Source organism: Pleurodeles waltl, chromosome 12, assembly GCF_031143425.1.
Source record: "Pleurodeles waltl isolate 20211129_DDA chromosome 12, aPleWal1.hap1.20221129, whole genome shotgun sequence".
Taxonomy (NCBI): Eukaryota; Metazoa; Chordata; class Amphibia; order Caudata; family Salamandridae; genus Pleurodeles; species Pleurodeles waltl.
In genome coordinates this window covers 223,574,890-223,592,948 of record NC_090451.1, presented here as the reverse complement: position 1 = coordinate 223,592,948, position 18,059 = coordinate 223,574,890, and the positions used below count along the sequence as shown (strand labels likewise).

Sequence of the window (18,059 nt, the reverse complement as noted above, 5' to 3'; positions counted from 1 at the left end):
CTTGACGTTTCAGCTTGTGTGTCTTGTTCAGTGGTGGTCGTCTTTCAGCCTTTCTTACCTTGGCCATGTCTCTGAGTATTGCACACCTTGTGCTTTTGGGCACTCCAGTGATGTTGCAGCTCTGAAATATGGCCAAACTGGTGGCAAGTGGCATCGTGGCAGCTGCACGCTTGACTTTTCTCAGTTCATGGGCAGTTATTTTGCGCCTTGGTTTTTCCACACGCTTCTTGCGACCCTGTTGACTATTTTGAATGAAACGCTTGATTGTTCGATGATCACGCTTCAGAAGCTTTGCAATTTTAAGAGTGCTGCATCCCTCTGCAAGATATCTCACTATTTTTGACTTTTCTGAGCCTGTCAAGTCCTTCTTTTGACCCATTTTGCCAAAGGAAAGGAAGTTGCCTAATAATTATGCACACCTGATATAGGGTGTTGATGTCATTAGACCACACCCCTTCTCATTACAGAGATGCACATCACCTAATATGCTTAATTGGTAGTAGGCTTTCAAGCCTATACAGCTTGGAGTAAGACAACATGCATAAAGAGGATGATGTGGTCAAAATACTCATTTGCCTAATAATTCTGCACACCCTGTATTGACATGTACTTCTCAATAAACATATAAAAAAAAAAAATTAAAAAAAAGTTATGGATGCTAGATACAACACACAGTAACGTCAGATAAGATGTGCATGTCAAGAGGATGGTAGTAGTTATTTTTGCATTGACATTGAGCAGTAGGTCCTTTTGTTATCCCCGTTATGACCTAGTACCCTGATGAGCGCAAACTGCATCTCTGTGCAATGACCCCAACTACTCCTCCCCAGGAGCAAATAGTTAAGAAGTATCCCTGAGAGTACCTACAACTAGCAATATAGGTTACTACAACATAATACATTTATAATAAGGTGATAATTCTGAAAACACAAATGTGCATGCATGTCCAAAAATGTACTTAAGATGCTAACTAATAAGAACAAACTTTAGATTTGAAACAAGTCCCACACATTAAATTTCCAAAAAACTAGCACTCGTATTCCACACGTGGAATAGGTGTTTGGCTTTCACGCAGCAACCAACATCTTCAACACTGACATTTCAGTGTACCATCAGCACCACAACATTGTCCGCACCGGTCATCCCCTACTATGCACCTGTGTTTGCTTACAGGCTCTCATTACTTGTTGTGGGGTGTCATAGAGGTTTGCCTCTGTGCAGACACGTTTATAAAGGATAGGTATGTCTTGCTCGCTGTGCCACAGCACCTCAAGCTGCACCTCACCAATGAGACCACAACTCATTGTGGTGTTGTCTTCCGGTTCAGAGGGGACATGCCATAGCAGTTTGGGTTGGACTGTTCCTTTTGAAACAGAACCAGGGGTGATATACATGTGGTGATCTATTTCTGTCATTTTGCAAGCAATCAAAAGGGTCTGCTTTTTAGGCCCACTTACGTTTTTTTTTTCCTCTTTCTGTCGCATTGCACCATGTGGCCGGCCTAGTAACTGCATCCTCAGGGAAGGTTTGGGCTGTAAAGCTACACCAAGGTATCAACCGCCAGCACCTCTGGATATGCCTGTTTTCCCCACTCCCTTTCTCTGAGGGTATTTCTCCGGTCCTGTCCCCTCCTGAGGGACTCTTCCAAACCAAGCCCTTCTACAGTGTTTCACCCTGCAGAGTGCTGTACACTCCCTTGCTAGAGCGGGCTGCACGGCTGGGCCCTCCTCACGTGACTTTCCTCAAACTTACTAATTTTTGCCGGAGAATTCCCCCTCAGGCAGTCATCAGACACTTTAATTTGCCCATCCGTGCCAGTCAGTCACTTGCACCACATTACTTTTACTGCTACGCCTTACACACCTGGACCATTCTGACTGCCGTCCCCTGGGTAGAGGATACTTATTGTATTGTATTGTAATAGTATTTATATGGCGCTTACTACCCCTGACAAGGCATCAAAGCGCTTTTCGGCGAGTAGCACGCTACTCTGTAGCCCAAAAGGAATTAGTGATGGATTAGTATCGGGAAATATGAGTACATTTTTAGTATTATTAAGAGTTAATTTGAGCTGCGGATATGTGAGTTTGTTAGTTGGATTGACTGGAGTAGTGGAGGGGGGAAGAATCCAGAAGTGTTAAATGGGATTTTATGGTAATAGGATTTAGGCTTGGGATGAATAAAGGGGGGGATGGAGGAGGGAAGAGTCTGTAGAAAGGGTTAGGGAGATCATAGTAGCAGGTTTAAATAAATGAGGGAGAATTTAGTAGAGTTGTTTGGGAGATCATGAAAGTAAAGTGAGGTTTGGGTGAGTTAGATGTGGAAGAATAGGGAAGAGCTTAGGCAGGGTTATTTAGGAGATGGAAGTAGTAGCATGGATTTGGGATGAGTCAGAGTGGGAATGGAGATTGATAGAGACATGACATATGGTGATGGGTGGACAAAGTGTGACATAAAATGAGATCAGGGATTCATAAGTATCTAATATAACAACTTATCTGGGAGCTATGCAATGACCTATGAACATGTTAGGTATAGAATAACAAATATATATATATATATCCAAGAAAGAAGTGACTCAAACAGATGATCTCATTAAAGAACAAAAATATATTTCTACTACAACGTTTCAGCTTCCACCTTCCTCAGGTAGTACAAGATGGTTTGCTCAGTGGCTGCACAGCTGACACTGGTGGATTTTCAAAAAGCATCATGAGTGAAGATTCCAATTGGAATGTGGAATCAATGCAGTCCTGAGAACTCTTCAGATATGCAGAAATCAAGTGGTATTGTCAGTGATGTTCAGTCCATCTGGATGCAGAGATTTTAAACGGTACATCCAGAAATTTTCTCTGATGTCCAGTAGTTCTTCCTTTAAAACATGCTCCACAGGGAAAATCTTCAAATCTGATAGTAAATGGTCCACAAGGTTAAAATGGTTGGCTACAGGCTGGTCAAGTTTCTTGTTAATTATTGCCGATTTGTGGTTCCTGAATCGTGTACGGAGGTCATTCACAGTTTGACCTACATATTGTTTTTTACAGCTTTGACGTTGCCACTGAATCACATAAATAATGCATCTAGAGCGACATGTAAGATGCTGTCTTATTCCATAGGTCCTTTCATGTACATACATGTACATATTTAAACCATGAGTAAATATACATTAGTTAAACAGGTTTAAAGAGTATGTGTGTAGTTTATGAGAGAACCCACCGCACTAGCTGTGTGGAACACTACCACCTAAAGGGTCTGACACCTGCATACACCAAGGCAAGTATTCTAGAATATTCCCTGCACTCCCTCATTCAGTAGGTGTCTATCCTACAGGTACAAAAAGGAAGAGCATGAAATTAAAATGTACCATTTTACACCACAAGGCCAAAGGATAAAAACAAGCGCATTTGTGCCTGGAAGGACCGTCAAAATAGAGCAGCAGAGTGGATTTGTCTCTGCACACTGGGAGGACAGTGTTGCTGTGGGCGAGGGTTGTGTAGAATGCCACGTAGATGGGCAAGTGGTGTAATTCCAAGGCAAAGGCAGTGCTTGGGGAGGAGAGGGCTATTCCCCAACACTAAGAAAGCCAATCTTTCAGCCATGGAGGATCAGCAATGTAATGTTATTCATACCCAGGAAGATAAAGGAATGGATCTGTCGCCGATACGTAGATGTAAACACTGCCATTCAATTACAGGTGGTGCTTGATACAGTAAAAACTGGGTGTTAAACTGAATATTGACTCTTCTATCGGAAGTAAGCCTAGGGTATGTGCGTGCGCATCTTTTATGATACTAGGCTTGCACATTGTGTGAGTAAGGCGGTAAGTGTTGTTAAGTCCCCTAAGAGCAAATTAACTGTACATCAGAGCTGTGTGAATGTGATGGATCGGCTGTTGCTTTGCTTCTTAGGGTCAAACCAGGCCCCTGGCTAGGTTCTCCCTGTTAATTTACTGTCTTGCTGACCGCTACTATCTGTTTAATTTAATTGTTGCTGACCTCTGCTCTCTGCTTCTCTCTCACTGTGACCACCAGTGCACACAGCTGCAGTGTCCTTGTTGTGGGGGGTACTTGTGTGAATTGTGTCCACTTCCATTCCTTCCTTAATACTTCTTAGGGGCAGGGGCTGGGGAGATCGGTCACTTATGCCCCTTTGTCCCTTTCCCTATTCTCGTTCACATTTTCGGTAACAAGATTGTTTCTTTACCTGTTGAAGAATCTTCTAAGAAGCTTGCACTGATGCTGGCTCTACTGTGCCTGTTCTTGGCAGTCACTGATATGTATGATGACATTTTCATTACAGTTCGCTACTGCTTTTTGGGAATTATCTGTGGAAAAATGGTTTATTCTACAATGCAAACATGTGGCTCTCAAACAAACTTGCAAGGGTGCTTTATCTGCTAACAGACCAGGGCGCGGTTCAACATTCAAGGGCTAGTCACAAAGGTAAATATACATGTGTGGATTTACTCACATGTATACTTAGTACTATAGTTAGATGTAAGTGTACACTTTTTTGCTATTCACCAATTCTGAGTGTAGATGTACACCCAAGTGTAGATTTTTATGCTTCCTCCCCAGCTGGAGCCCCCCCCCCCCACAACAGGATTTACAGTCTAAAGTTACTAACAGTGGCGATTGGTTGTATTAAAAACCAGTGGGGTGCCACATACATTTACATTAGATACATTACACAAAACACTACAATAAACAATTAGAAAATAAACTTTCACTTACCTTATCCCGCAGCACGTCCTCGATGCTCTCCAGTCCTGGGCTCCAGACTTCTCCAAGCGCAAGGTGACGTCACAAAGCCAACTACATTTTCCAATCCATACCCTGCTCTCATGCTATTAAACCGCATGAGTGAAGCGTCTGGATTGGCTGGAGCGGGCTGGCCAAGCGCTCCTAAAGGCAATGGATCCCTATGCCTGCTCTCCAACCCAGCTGTCTCAGACAGCTGGGTTAAGAGGTCTGAATTGCGCAAATTGGTTTGGCTGTAGCAAGGTAGCCAGCCAAACCAACATGCACACTTGAAACAAAGGGGCCACTCATCATTGCTGCCTGCACTGGCCCCGCCACCACACTCTGTTAGGCAGAGAATACAACAGAAAACGGTAATGAAATCATGTTATTACCATTTTATTTTCACTCTTTCTGCAGCAGTGGGGGAGTGACACTCTTCCGCTCCTTTGGAGGATCCGCCGCTGGTTACTAATAGTAACTTTTCACATGTAGGTGGAGCTCTCTGCCACTGTGGTACGTTTCTCCCTCTGTATTTGAAAGTATAGGGAAAACATTAAAGTTTATTTATCTTTGAAAAAAATAACATTGTTTGATATAAAATATAAATGTACACTTAAAATACACAGAGCTGCACTTGTTTGCACTTTGCGCCTCAGCCTGTCCCTCCTTCAATCTTGGACGCTCCCCTCATCCTCAAAGCTACTAAAATCATCTGTACTCATTTTTATTTTTGTTTTAATTCATTTTAATTTGGCTTTGCGGGTGCCTAAACACTCCCGAAGAAAGAGCACTGACTGTACTTTTTTATAAGCTTCACTAATAATGTGTCAGTCGTATTAATTGTTGTATTTTTAGGTGTATGTGTGATGTAGGGTTTTAGTAATGTAATGATTTTAATTAATCGAACATGAATAAATTACTTACTTACTATTTATTATTAACCTAGAACTAATAGAATAAAAGATTACATAACATTAATTCATTAAAGTACATGTATAGTAAATAATTCATTAAATATATTTAACTTATAACATTTTTTAGTAGATTAATTAAAAAAAATCTTATCAACAGCAACATTTTATTTAACATTTATTAAATTGGGTTAAAAGTTGTGTTAAGTTAATTTGTCATTTTTATTTTAACAAAGGTTTAGGAGTTGTATTGAGTGTTTATTTCAAATTAAGTTTATTATTACTTTTTAAAATAATTATTATGCATATTTTTAAACATGAAACAAAATAAATTGAACATTTGTGGTGATGGAGTTATCCTGAGTCGGGCTGGAGTAAATTGACTTCTGTTTTGTCACCCATAAATGCATAGTAGCTATATAAGTGTTTTGTGAAAAGAATGTGCTGACTCTTCAGTAACCTGACCCTCCGTATCCCCTGATATTTTGTAATACTATCCATTTTAAGGCACTCCTATTACGGCTCCTAAGGCAAACATATAAACACGCATAAACAACTCTAAACATGAATCTTCTCGCTGTATTCACGGTGCCGCTTGTTCTGCTGTTTAGTATGCATTTCCCTCAGCAGCATTTGCGCTGTCGTATACTTTTTTCTTTTTTAGCAAATAGCAACCGATGCTCTGACCTCACAAAAATGCAGTAAAGAGCAGCAAGATAGCCTAAGGCATACTTGTTCTGTATTTCCGGCTGACTGTGGGCGGGGCAGTCTGCCTCACCCCGCCCCCCTTATAAATGATGGTGACTGTACTCCAACGCGGTCCACTCATCCCTGCCTGCAGAGCGAGACCGGCTAGAAGGGAAGGAACCGCCTGTCATTGGAGAAACAACGATCATCAACCACTCCCTCATAGGCGATTTAAGAATACGTAACTGCTGGCCAGCGACCAATTGCCGACAGCCGAGGAAAACCCGCCAATCGCTGGCACCGCGAGTTAGGTTCCCCAACTGAGACCAAATTATATCGCTCACGGAGTCGTCATGTCGGGTAAGGAAGGGTCTCGCCGGCAGGGGGCGGTGTGTGCGCGGCGTGAACAATGGCAGCTGCTTCTGCGGTTAAAGAGTGGCCGAGCCTTCTATGTCCGGTGGGACTGGGAGACCGGGATCGAATCTTGTTTTACCTCCACAGTTTCGCCGCTGCGCCTTTTCACGGAGAAACGGACGTCAGCCGGAGACGCTCTCTTTGGACCGCTGCTTACTCCCTAAAGAGCGTTTAAGGTGTCGTGGGGGCGCCTGGCAACAAGGTGTCCTCGTTGGTAGCCTGTCTGGGGACACGAAGGGGGCAATTAATCACGACATTGTGAGAAGGGTGGCTTATCTCTCACAGGCACTCTGCCCTCCACCCCTCGCCCCCCAAAAACAAAAAAATACCCAAAGGGCTGCAGAGGTTGTTGTTTCCGATAAACATCGGCTGCTTACGGCCTCTAAAGATAAGCTGGAAATGCACCCTCTGCAGTGGTTCCCAGCTCATCTTTGCTGCCACCGTGTGATTCTTTCTTTTTTTTTTCCTCGGGAGACCGTGTGAAACGAGCTGAGTGATACACGGTGGTACCGTCTAGGTTGCCAGGTCGGGGGTCAGGCTTGGTGTGCCTTGGGTGCTGACCAGGGCTTTAAGTGAGCTGGGACTTGCAGTTGCCGAGACGGGTCCCTATCAGGCTCTCAATTTCTGTCTTAGAATACACAATTTTTTTTTTAACTCTGCTGCAGTACCATTCCACTGCTTTAGATGTTACTTCAAAGAGACTATTGCAGTTCTATCACAGTCTCATCATTTCAGAATTGAAGCATTTTTGTGCAAATATGCCACTGTTAATACTTTTTTATATTAAGCAACCATTGATTAACGCAATATCTTGGCTTGTTTTTAGGAGCAATGTCACCTATATACCTGTCTGTAACAGCAGAAAGAAGCACCTAAATACCAGTAGGGTGGCACATTTTGTTAAGCCAGGATTGAAGCTAACTGCTTTAAACCACACCCTTAATTACATATGCCACGCCCCTTGCAGAGACCCCCTAGTTTTTTAATCCCTCTTAAAGCCCTGGTGCTGTGTGCACCCTCTCGTGCACTCGGAGGCCTGATAGTATCAAGCTCGTGCATTGAGAGGTCGGGGTGTTTCTGAATGTGTGGATCATTTGAAAAAATGCTCAAGTACACGGGAGGTGGGGTTTGAGGTCCATGTTACCGGTTATCAGAGTCTTGACCTTGGGTCAGGTGAGGGCATTAGGGCTGAAAGTGTGATGCTTTGGGAGGAATGGCTGCATCCCTCTTGTACTGGAAATGTGGCGATGACCAACGTACCCGTGGTATCGCGCTTTTTTTTTCTTTGTCCTATTTGGAAAGGTGGGGTTGGCTGCACGGCTCTTCTGTTGAGAGGCGACTGTGAGTGACTTTCAGCGCGGCTGCCTTGGATTCTTACATCGTTAATATTCCCCAGTTAACGCCCATCCCGGCCTATTACACCGTATAATGTTCACAGCCACTAAAACATGCCTAAAGTGTGTTTAATCACTATATTCCCACGTTTGTGTACCACTACACCTAAATGGGGTGCTGATTAGAGTTATCAAACTTCCCGCATTTGCCGGGACAGTCCTAGTTTTCCAGCAGCTGTCCCGGCAGATTTCAGGAAATTTGGCTCCGGTCTCAGAGTGGGTCGATTGAAAACTGAGGGAGGCACGCTTTTATATGTTCCAACGCAGGACTAGTTAGCAGCTCTGCAATGCAATGAACAGGTGTGGCAGTGGGTTTAAACATTCCACTTTATTTATTTTCTCAGTGCTCCCTCTGTTTTTTTAGGTTGATGTGTGTGGTCATTGTGTGCCCCATGGCTGGTAAAAATGTTTTTTTTTGTCTTCCTTTTATTTTTTGGAAAGGCCCCTTTTTTTATTTTTTGGGGTCGAGCCTGCGTCGCATGCGCTCGCACATGCGTATCGCTCGTGAGACGCTTTAGGTATTAGAAAAGGGCTCGGAGCCCTGTTGACGTCACGTCAGTGTATTTCATTGGTTCGTGGGCTTGCGTATTAAAATCCGCTTGCTTTCATTAGACGAAGGCATGCACACGTCATGCCTTTTCCGGTGGCTAACCCTCCTCGAGCGCATCGACCAAGTACAGAAAAAATGCGAGGCTCGCTGTTTTCTGTCTGGCTCGTGGACTTCTTTTTCTCTATTTTCCTAGCTTGATTTCGCTTGGCAGAAGTCGAGCGCTTTACACAGTTAATTGCCCTTTTTCGGGTTACGTACATAAATGCACTTTTGCTGATAGGTGAAAAGTCAGTCGGGTTAGGAGTTTACAACGCTATCAGCTCTAACACGAGCAAACGTGAGACCCGTTGCATTGCAAATGCTTGTTATATCTGGTGACCCTAGTGCTGATGCACTTTCCTACATGTGTAACACGGCACACCTTGTACGGTGTCTGGTTGGAAGAGTCTTTGTGTTGATCTTATGCAGGAAGTCAGGGCACAAGTTGGGGGTACATGCAGGAAGATAGCGTCCACCCACTATTTTCACAGAATAGCTGCCTTCCACCATGCCAGGAAGTTGAACCTCATTAAAATAACATGCTAAACTTGCCCTGGTGTAAGTTTCAGACAGGTACAGCAGCGCTTGTGCGTCTGTCTGCTTTCCATTCCCTGCAGAAACATGAAAGCAGTATTTTAACCTATAGTTGAGCCAAAGATAAAGGCTGAAATTAAAAGGCCCTCAGGCCTCCTTTTGGTCCAATATGATCCTGGCTATGTGCGGTCTAGAGCCTCGTACTTAGGTGCAACAAAGGCACATAGCTTGTTATCGCTTCACAGGTACTTGAGAGGCTTTTTACTTAAGTCTCTGTATTTAAGAGAAATGCATGCACTGAAAGAATGTCAGATGTGTTGGTCTGTCCCAGTATTTACACAAATAACAATTTAAATACCACTATTTTATAGCACTATTCATCCCAGGGCAGGGTGTCGGAGTTCTTTATTTAACATAAACATTATACATTGACAATAGATCATGTAAGCGTATAAATAATATTTTAAGATGTTACATAAAACAGTGAGGATTACAAGGTGTAACAGTCATATGTTCTCATAGCTCACTGTGCCATATTAAAAGGATTACAATTAATGACCTGCAAGTAACAAAAGGATCTCTGTATTAAAAGCAATAACCCACTTACCTATCGCCATGAAGTAAAAAAAAAAATCTACGTGTTACATGATGTGCTTTGCAGAAAACACATTAACCTTCTATACTAGATTGATGCAAATCTGGGACAAGACAAAACAAAGATCTTTACAGTAGAAGCGATAATCTCCAGTTATTTTACCATTATTATTCCCTTAGATTTACTGGGCACACAACGATCTGTGCAGAAGGTGCCTTAACCCTAGAAGATATTTTTAAATGCAGACCGTAACCAATTAGGCAGAACAGAACTGCTGCTGTGCTTCTTGTTGCCAATTTCTTTGCAGCAATTAAAAAAAAAAAAAAAAAGTGTATTACTTGAGGCCTACATTTTGTGTTGGGGTTGCTCCTCTTTTCTGGCAGAACCCTGATGCGAAATCTCATTTGTTAAATCTCATAATGCACTTAAATGTACTCATGATCATCATGCTAAACATGTGTTGGGTTTTAATATCTGATGACACTTCTTGTGAGATTACTTCCTGTGATGTCACACATTATACCGGCCTAACCTGGTTAGCCCTCCCACTTTTTTTGTTTTAAGGACTTGTGCCCTGCAGGAAGTGTTTCTGTTTTGCATGGTGACCGAGGTGAGGCTATCATATTAAAGGAGGCAGCATTTATGATTGTGATAAATTAAAAAGTGTGGGAGATATGCACACAGTTTATGGCTTTTGGTATGCTAACATCTTTGATTGCCTCTGCAGGACCCTTTATCACACCCCCCTGGGAGGGAAGGAAGACTGTGGCCATTTGTTTGGGTGGGGGGGAGGGGGATTGGTATTCCCATTTAAGAATCCCTGGTGCTTAGCGGCTTTCTGCCCCCCACCCCCTCCCCAGGGGGCCAGATTGGGAGTAATAACCCCCATCTGTACCCAAGTGGGGGCAGAACGACTGTTCTCATTTGTGTTTGGGGGTGGGGGCATGCCCTTTCCTATTGCGGGTAGCCCCAACCCATGTTTCATTAAAAAAAAAAAACACAATCCCTGGTGTCTAATGGGCTTTCTGCTCCCTTTCCCCTGGGGTGCAGATCAGGGTAATATCCCCCAAAAGACAGTTCCCGTTAGTGTCAGGGCATTGGTATGCCCATTGTGGGCTGCCTCACTCCTATTTATGTAAATAAAATTAATCCCTGGTGCCTAGTAGGCATTCGGCTCCATCAGTCCCCTGTAGTGTGGGGGTGGGGGGGCAGAAAGACTAAATTAGTCAGAAGAATATTGGGAGTAGCTAAAGTCTTTGCCTAAGGGGCCACTCCCCCCTCCCTGATATCTAATGAACTGGATCCCTGCGGGGAACACCTTCCTGTGGTGATCCTGCGGCAATCTGCCTAGGTGCTCAGAGGGCTGAGATAGCCCTGCGAGCACCTAGGCAGAAACCGCCTCAGCAGCTGGGGAAGCTCTCTCCCAAGGCCATTTCTTTGAGCAGGAAATCCCTTTAAAAAAAAAAAAAAAAAATTGAAACTGTAAATGAAGAAAAGATACTGGTCTACCCTGCTCACGCACGGACGTTGACTACTTTTAGGCAGATGGGTGCATGCGAAGAAGTGGTGGTGTCATAGTGAAGCGAACCAGTGACTGAAGTGGACTGACCCACAGCCCTTGCTGTATGCTGTAGTGAGTGAAGGCAAACTGTGAGTGACACTTCAGGGGTGTGGAATTTATTAAAATATCTACTTGTCCAGGGGACAGGTTGCTTCTCAAATCTACTTGTCCCTTTGGTGCCATGTAGTGTGGCGACAAATTATGGCAGAAATTAATAGCCTCTCTGATTATGCCAGGGCTACTACCATAGTAGGGCTTGAATACTTGGAGTTTCAATCCCTACTGTAGAAATTTCCTTATTTTGCCACCTTTCTGCAGATCTGCATACTGGGGCTGGAGGAAGCAGTAAGCAATAGTTCCAGGGCTGGAATGCCTTTGAGTCTGCAAACCTACTAACCTGCATGTTTTAAAGATTTTTACCAGCTTCTCTCTAATATTTTCCCATAATAAGAAAGGTTGGACATTTACTCCTGACAATGGCAGAATTAGAACTTCTTCCAGGGTTGGGAAGAAAGTGGCTGGAGGGAAAATGAACTTGCAAATGCTCAATAGATTTTCACATGAGCAAATCTACACATCGTATTTACCCACGCTAAAATACAGTTCACAAATATTTTATAGGGGTACGACATATACCATGGGTGCACTTTTGTGACTTTCTTTAAGAATTTGGGGCCACCAGTAGGTAGGTTCAGATTTGTGACCTGCAAATTGCGAGTCGCAAATCCGAATGTAGGATGGTGTCCTTGACACCATCTGTGATTCGCAAGGGCTTCGCAAATGCCCACATCATGAATAATCATGAGGTGGGTCGCAATTTGCGACCCCCTCACGAATGGTGGCCTGCTGGAGACAGCAGACCACCATGTCTGTGACTGCTTTTCAATAAAGCAGTTTTTTTTGTAATGCAGCCCGTTTTCCTTAAAGGAAAAAGAGATGCATAACAAAAACGAAAAATGAAACGTTTTCGTTTCATTTTTTCAGAGCAGGCAGTGGTCCACAGGACCACTGCTTGCTCTGAAAAAATGTTTACAGTGACATTCACAATGGGAAAGGGGTCCCATGGGGATCCCTTCCCTTTTGCGAAAGTGTTAGCACCCATTTGAAATGGGTGCAAACTGCGATTGGTTTGCGCCCGCGGTCACAAAACAATCCTACATTGCACTGCGAGTTGCAATTAGGAAGGGAACACCCCTTCCTAACTGCGAGTCGCAAACCCGTTTTGTGATTCGGTAACCAGGTTACTGAATCGCAAAACTGGGTTTGTGCATCGCAATGTGCTTTTTGCACGTCGCAAACAGCGAAAGTCGCTGTTTGCGACATGCAAAAAGCTACCTACGTGTGGGTCTTGGTCCCTAATTAGGTCTGGTGTTAACAAAGACATTTTGTTCTTATTAAACTTCTATTTCTCTCTCTTTCGGCTGGCTTTACTGCGAGTGATCGCATTCTGCTCTTCCACAAAGAGCATATTGCCACACAAAGTAGTTTTGTTCAGTGTCAGGAACTACAGTGGCAATCAGTGACGTAACGAAACTGGAGGGTGCCCCTTTGCAAAGAACATGGAGGAGCCCCCTCTCCAGACTCACTCAGGGCAGGTGCTGTGCTGACGGGGCCCCCTGGAGGGCGGCTGCAGGGCCTTTGTTATGCTGCTGGTGGCAACGTGTGCTTTAAGAGTTCAAAAACTTTTTGGGGGGGTTTTGCCAATGTTTGTTACAATGTTGAGGGCCTGGTAGCTCCCACAACAATAAAGTGTTACAAAAGCCATGTCAAAACAAGACACGCATTGATGAAACTAAAAGACTTATAAAAATATGTCAGATCAGTTGGCTTTGTCAGTGTTTGTTTATTTTCATGCTTCCCATAATCGTGTTGAAAATGGTTACACTGATTTTCCATTCGAAATATTTTTGGGAAATACTAGCATGCATCAACACATTTTACTAAATGACACTTCATTTGCATATAATCGGAGAGCATTCTGGGAGCATTATACTTAGCCTCTTAGCCTAAACTTTTCAAACATGTGTGTACACGTTTTTTTTTTTTGTACTGGAACCAACGTCAGTAGTGAAGTGTGACCTTAAAACATATATTTACAGCACGCACCCTAATAATGAAGGCTTTCAAATAATGAACCATAAATACAAGTTCGAACTGCATTATCCTTTTGAAACACATTACCTCAAATGCAGAGTTCAACTCTCTGTAAACAGGCAGCCAAAGGGTTTGTGGTACAGGGGGTTGGGCCTACTTGTCCCAAGGACAAAGTAAACATAAAAACTTGTTGCCCTTGACCCCAAACAAGATGTCCTGCACTTGTATAGACCAGTAGATGATTACTGGTGACCAAACCCCTGTTTATAAAAATGTATGTACATATTTTATTTTGTTTTTGTGGAAAACGTGAGGCTAGCAAAACAGCAAACGCTGAAAACATAAAGACTAGCAAAATAGCTAGAGCTGTCTCTAGGCTAGACCTAAAAAGACAAGAGGTTGTGCCAGTGAATGTGCAAATGTCTGGCAAATATAAAGTAGGGGTGCAGATTTATCACATGTCTAACGCAGTTGTGCCATTGTTGGAACCTATTGAACAGGACTGACAGCTGGCCAAAAAACGAACCCAGTTATCACAGTAAAATTCATTTTAAAGTGTACATAATACTATTCCAAAAAGAAACACTAAGTGCTAAAAAAATATTGCGCAGCACTTTGACGATGAAGTTGCCCTTTAAGATCTCATTTGCTCAATATTCCTTCAGAGCCTGTTTCTCTACTACAAAAAAGTTAAATCCTCCAGTTATTAAATAGGTTACTTTGAAATGAACTATGTATCTTATGGGATACATTTGTTTGCTAGGACCTCTACCATCGAATGTCATGCTGTTTCAAATTTTTAGAGCTGTAATAAACAAAAGGAAGCAAAATGTTATTCTTATTGCAGCTGGCAAGGTCAAATGAAGGTCTTGAAAGTGAGAATGGCAATCGAAACCTGGAGATGTTCATCCTACTATGCATATGTCTTGTAGTGCTCAAGCTGTGGCACCTGTGTTGTGAGCTTCCCTCACTGCTCTCGAGTGACCCTCGTTTGGGAGTGACAGAAGGTCATAAACCTCCGGCTTGTTATAAAAGATAACCATTGCTGCTTAGGGCTTTTTCTTGTGGCCAGCCATGGCGTAGGTAGAGGACCGAAGAACTTGGAAAGGACTGCGTGGCTAAAGACACCAGTGTTAACACAGAAGGTACTGGCTCTGAATATTGCAGCACCTATTGCCCGCTCACGGGGAATCCAAGGTGACAACACCCCCTATGGTTAGGGCCAAGTCAGACTTATTTCACATAGAGAGGGTGTCAGAAGAAACCATTTACAGCAACTTGAAACATTAAGGGGTCGGGTAGCTACTGTTTGTGCAAAGAGCAGCTTGCACCACTGAGCCTTGGATGGTACAGCAAATGGTGGAGGTGGCCTAGTGGCACTTGTGCCCCAGCTGCATTCATGCAAGGTTGAATTATGTCCTTTGTGCCCTACGGTGGTGCCTCTTCAGTGGGTAAGAATCTCCCCCGCCGCTCATGCCCTCAAGGGTGCTCCTGGCGCTGTTACTGCTGGTGGAGCACTCCGCAGTGGTTATGCTTCTCCCTTTGTGTTTGAGGGAGTTGCCTTGCACCAGTTGTGATTTCCTTTTCTCTGCCTTGAGCTGGCTAAAAGGTATTGTTGTACGACCTTGAGCTCCACTTCTGCTTGCTGGCGAGAAACACATTTTGCTCTGTAGCTATATCCACCTTCCTGGGGAAAAGTAACGTTTTTTTCCAATCAATGGAGTCAGAAGACTTGCCAAGATGTGAAGTTGGCTGACAACCAGACCGTGAACTTCCTTTCCAGGTTTTCATTGACTTTAGAGCATAGCTGGACCTTTTGTCAACACTTTCTACTAAATCACAGGAGTCTTCCCCCACTGCCTGCCTATGGGTCTGCGTAGAATAGTGGTGCAGTATCGTAGAGTGGATTGGCTTGGATGGTTATACAGTGCACTGATGTAGAGTAGATTAAAGTGGCTTTGAGTGGATTGGCATGGAGTGGAGTGATGTAGCATAGATTAGGGTCATGCAGAGTAGAGTGGCAGAGTAGAGTGGCAGAGAGAGCAGTGCTGCAGAGTAGACTGGCAGTTGTGTAGGGTACAGTGGTGAAGTGGCATAGAGCACTGTGGAGTGTATTGACATGGAGTGCAGTGGTGCAAAGGAGATTGGTATAGAGTCCATTGTTTTGGAGTAAAGTGATGTAGAGTGCAGTGGTTAGAGTTTAGTGCAGTGGCTTAGACTGGAGTGGTGTAGAGTGCAGTGGTGAAGATTTAAGTATTGTAGGGTGCATTGGCATAGAGTATAGTGATGTAGAGTAGTATGAGTGTTGCAGAGTGGAGAGACTGAAATATGCGTGGTGTGGTAGTGCATTGCCATTAGAGACCATACATCTTCACCTGAAATGACCATAACGTTTTCACAGATATACAGTTTTATGGATAAGAGTGTACAGTACACAAACACTGTGTGGAAATGTCATCACCTAGTGTATTGATTTGTTTTAATGGTATTAAATTATTTCTTTCCACCACACTTCAGAATTACACCCAGTAGCCAGCATGATTGTCACATAAATCCTCTCACTTTAAAGTCGGAAAAAAATATTAAACTTCAAGCTTCCTGGAAGACAGAGCCTGACGTTTGACCTCTGTCTTTAAATGCACAGCGAATGTGACAATATACAAACATTATTTAAAGGCCTGTTTACAGAAAGGGAGAACTCAAGGATACTGTAAATAAGGTTTGGGTAATAGACGGGACAAACTCAAGCTGGACAGTCTAAAACAAATAAAGCCAGGAAATAGCAAGAATATGCGAGTTACAAACCAAAAGGCCAAGCAAGGTGCAAAATGCGTTCCCAGGAAACCTTTCTGAATGTCGCCAAGATGTCATTGGCAAACCAGGTAGCTCTGCTGTCTGGTAGAGTTCAATCTATAAATAGTTTCTTGTTCTGCAGATTATTTTGATTATTTTTTGGGGTCAAATTAGACTGTTGTTGAACTGGGTAAGACCAGATAATAGCACTGAACTACAGTACAATGCTTGCTGATGTCAAGCCAGTGTTATGTTGCATTGATTTGATTTTGCACATCAATATAATGATGATTAGGTTTATGATGCTATGAGCCTAGGCCAAGTCGGCTACTGATGGGGCATTGAGTAAGCAGAATTTTTAATTCGTGAATAGACTGCTGCTTCACCCTACACCACTCCACTTCAATCTGTGCCACTCCACTCTGACACTTTGATCCACTCTGTGCCCCTCCACTCAGTGACACTCTAATTTACTCCACTGTATTCCACTCCATACTCTGGCACTCCACTCTGACACTCCACCCCACCCTACGACATTCTTGTCCACTCAGTGCCTTTCTACACAACTCCAGTCTATGCCTCTTCACTCTAGGCCACTCCATGCCAGGATGTCACTCTGTCCCTCCACAACACTCCACCACATTCTATGACACCCCACTGTACAACACTAACTTTTAACCATGCTGAACAGCAGCCACACTGGTGTACAACATGGCTAAAACACATTGGCAAAGTCAATAGCTCTTGCATAGGGGAGGCCTGTTGGTTTTACCAGTGCTTGTTTCAGCAGTGAAAGCATTCTTTGTTTCCACGTTGGTGTTTAATGTTTCTCTTTTCAAGCCAGCATTGTCACTTTGATTGAAACCTTTAGCTGTTGTCTTCTGCATGTAAAATAAGAGCTGCAGGTTTGCAAGAGATGGTTATCTGTTTGAAAAATTGTACCATTTAAAAAATGTTAATATACAGTTTGCTGCGGGTGCCATGCATCAGAAACGAGATGTTAGCAGGGAAACTTTTATGTGGTTTGAAAATATAAAATGAAGTGTTCTCTGACAATCAGTGGCTTTCATGTTTGCAGTAAAGTGAGCTTTTAAAATACTACAGGCCTTCTCACACTTCAATTCAGGAATGGATTCCGTATTGTAGAGTGAAACGCAGATAGAGACTGTCTTTTTTTTTTTTTTTTTAATGTAGAAAGGTCTTGCTCTGAATCTGAAATAGAAATAGCTATCTACTGGTTTCCCTAAACGATCACCATTCGTAGTGACCAGGCTTTAGCTTTTTGACATTTGTGGTCACTGCCTTTGCTTTCGTTTTTTCGTGGTACCCTACGCATCCTCGCATATGCAAATGCAATGTTGGTACAACAGTTCAAATGTCTTGAGTGAAATGTGCACTTTTACCAACCAGTGCAATGTGTTTTCAGTTTCAAATCACCTGCGTGATACAGCACAGAAAGGGTATTGAAGTTTTGTTCTTGAATATTTAACCCAGAACTGGCAAACACTCTAAGGAAAAGTTTAGACCAGATTCACAGAATTTCTAATTGAAACTTCTTTTTAGGTCTTGCCTATACTGCGGGAAATTTTGTTAGCTTACAATAGGCTTAGAGCCTACTTAAAACAAAGATTTTTTAATCACAGTAATGCTGATGTGAACATAGCAACAGAAGCATTGCAAATAGGTAAAAGGCGGTACAGGTACACAATATAGGTTTTCACAAAGGCCAAATAATCGGAAGCACT

General features: G+C 43.1%; 1 protein-coding gene across 3 annotated transcripts in view; it reads left to right on the top strand.

Annotated features, from left to right (window-relative positions):
- NQO1 (NAD(P)H quinone dehydrogenase 1) overlaps positions 1-18,059 on the top strand; it is a 167,396-nt gene that overhangs the window by 101,829 nt on the left and 47,508 nt on the right. The window contains exon 1 of one of the 3 annotated variants that reach the window (XM_069216697.1): positions 6,463-6,700. The exons of the other annotated variants lie outside the window; for them this stretch is intronic. Coding sequence (XP_069072798.1) covers positions 6,694-6,700 — 7 coding nt within the window. The 5' untranslated portion in view covers positions 6,463-6,693. Of the gene's footprint in view, positions 1-6,462; positions 6,701-18,059 lie in introns of those variants that run through there. 3 annotated transcript variants of the gene reach the window in all.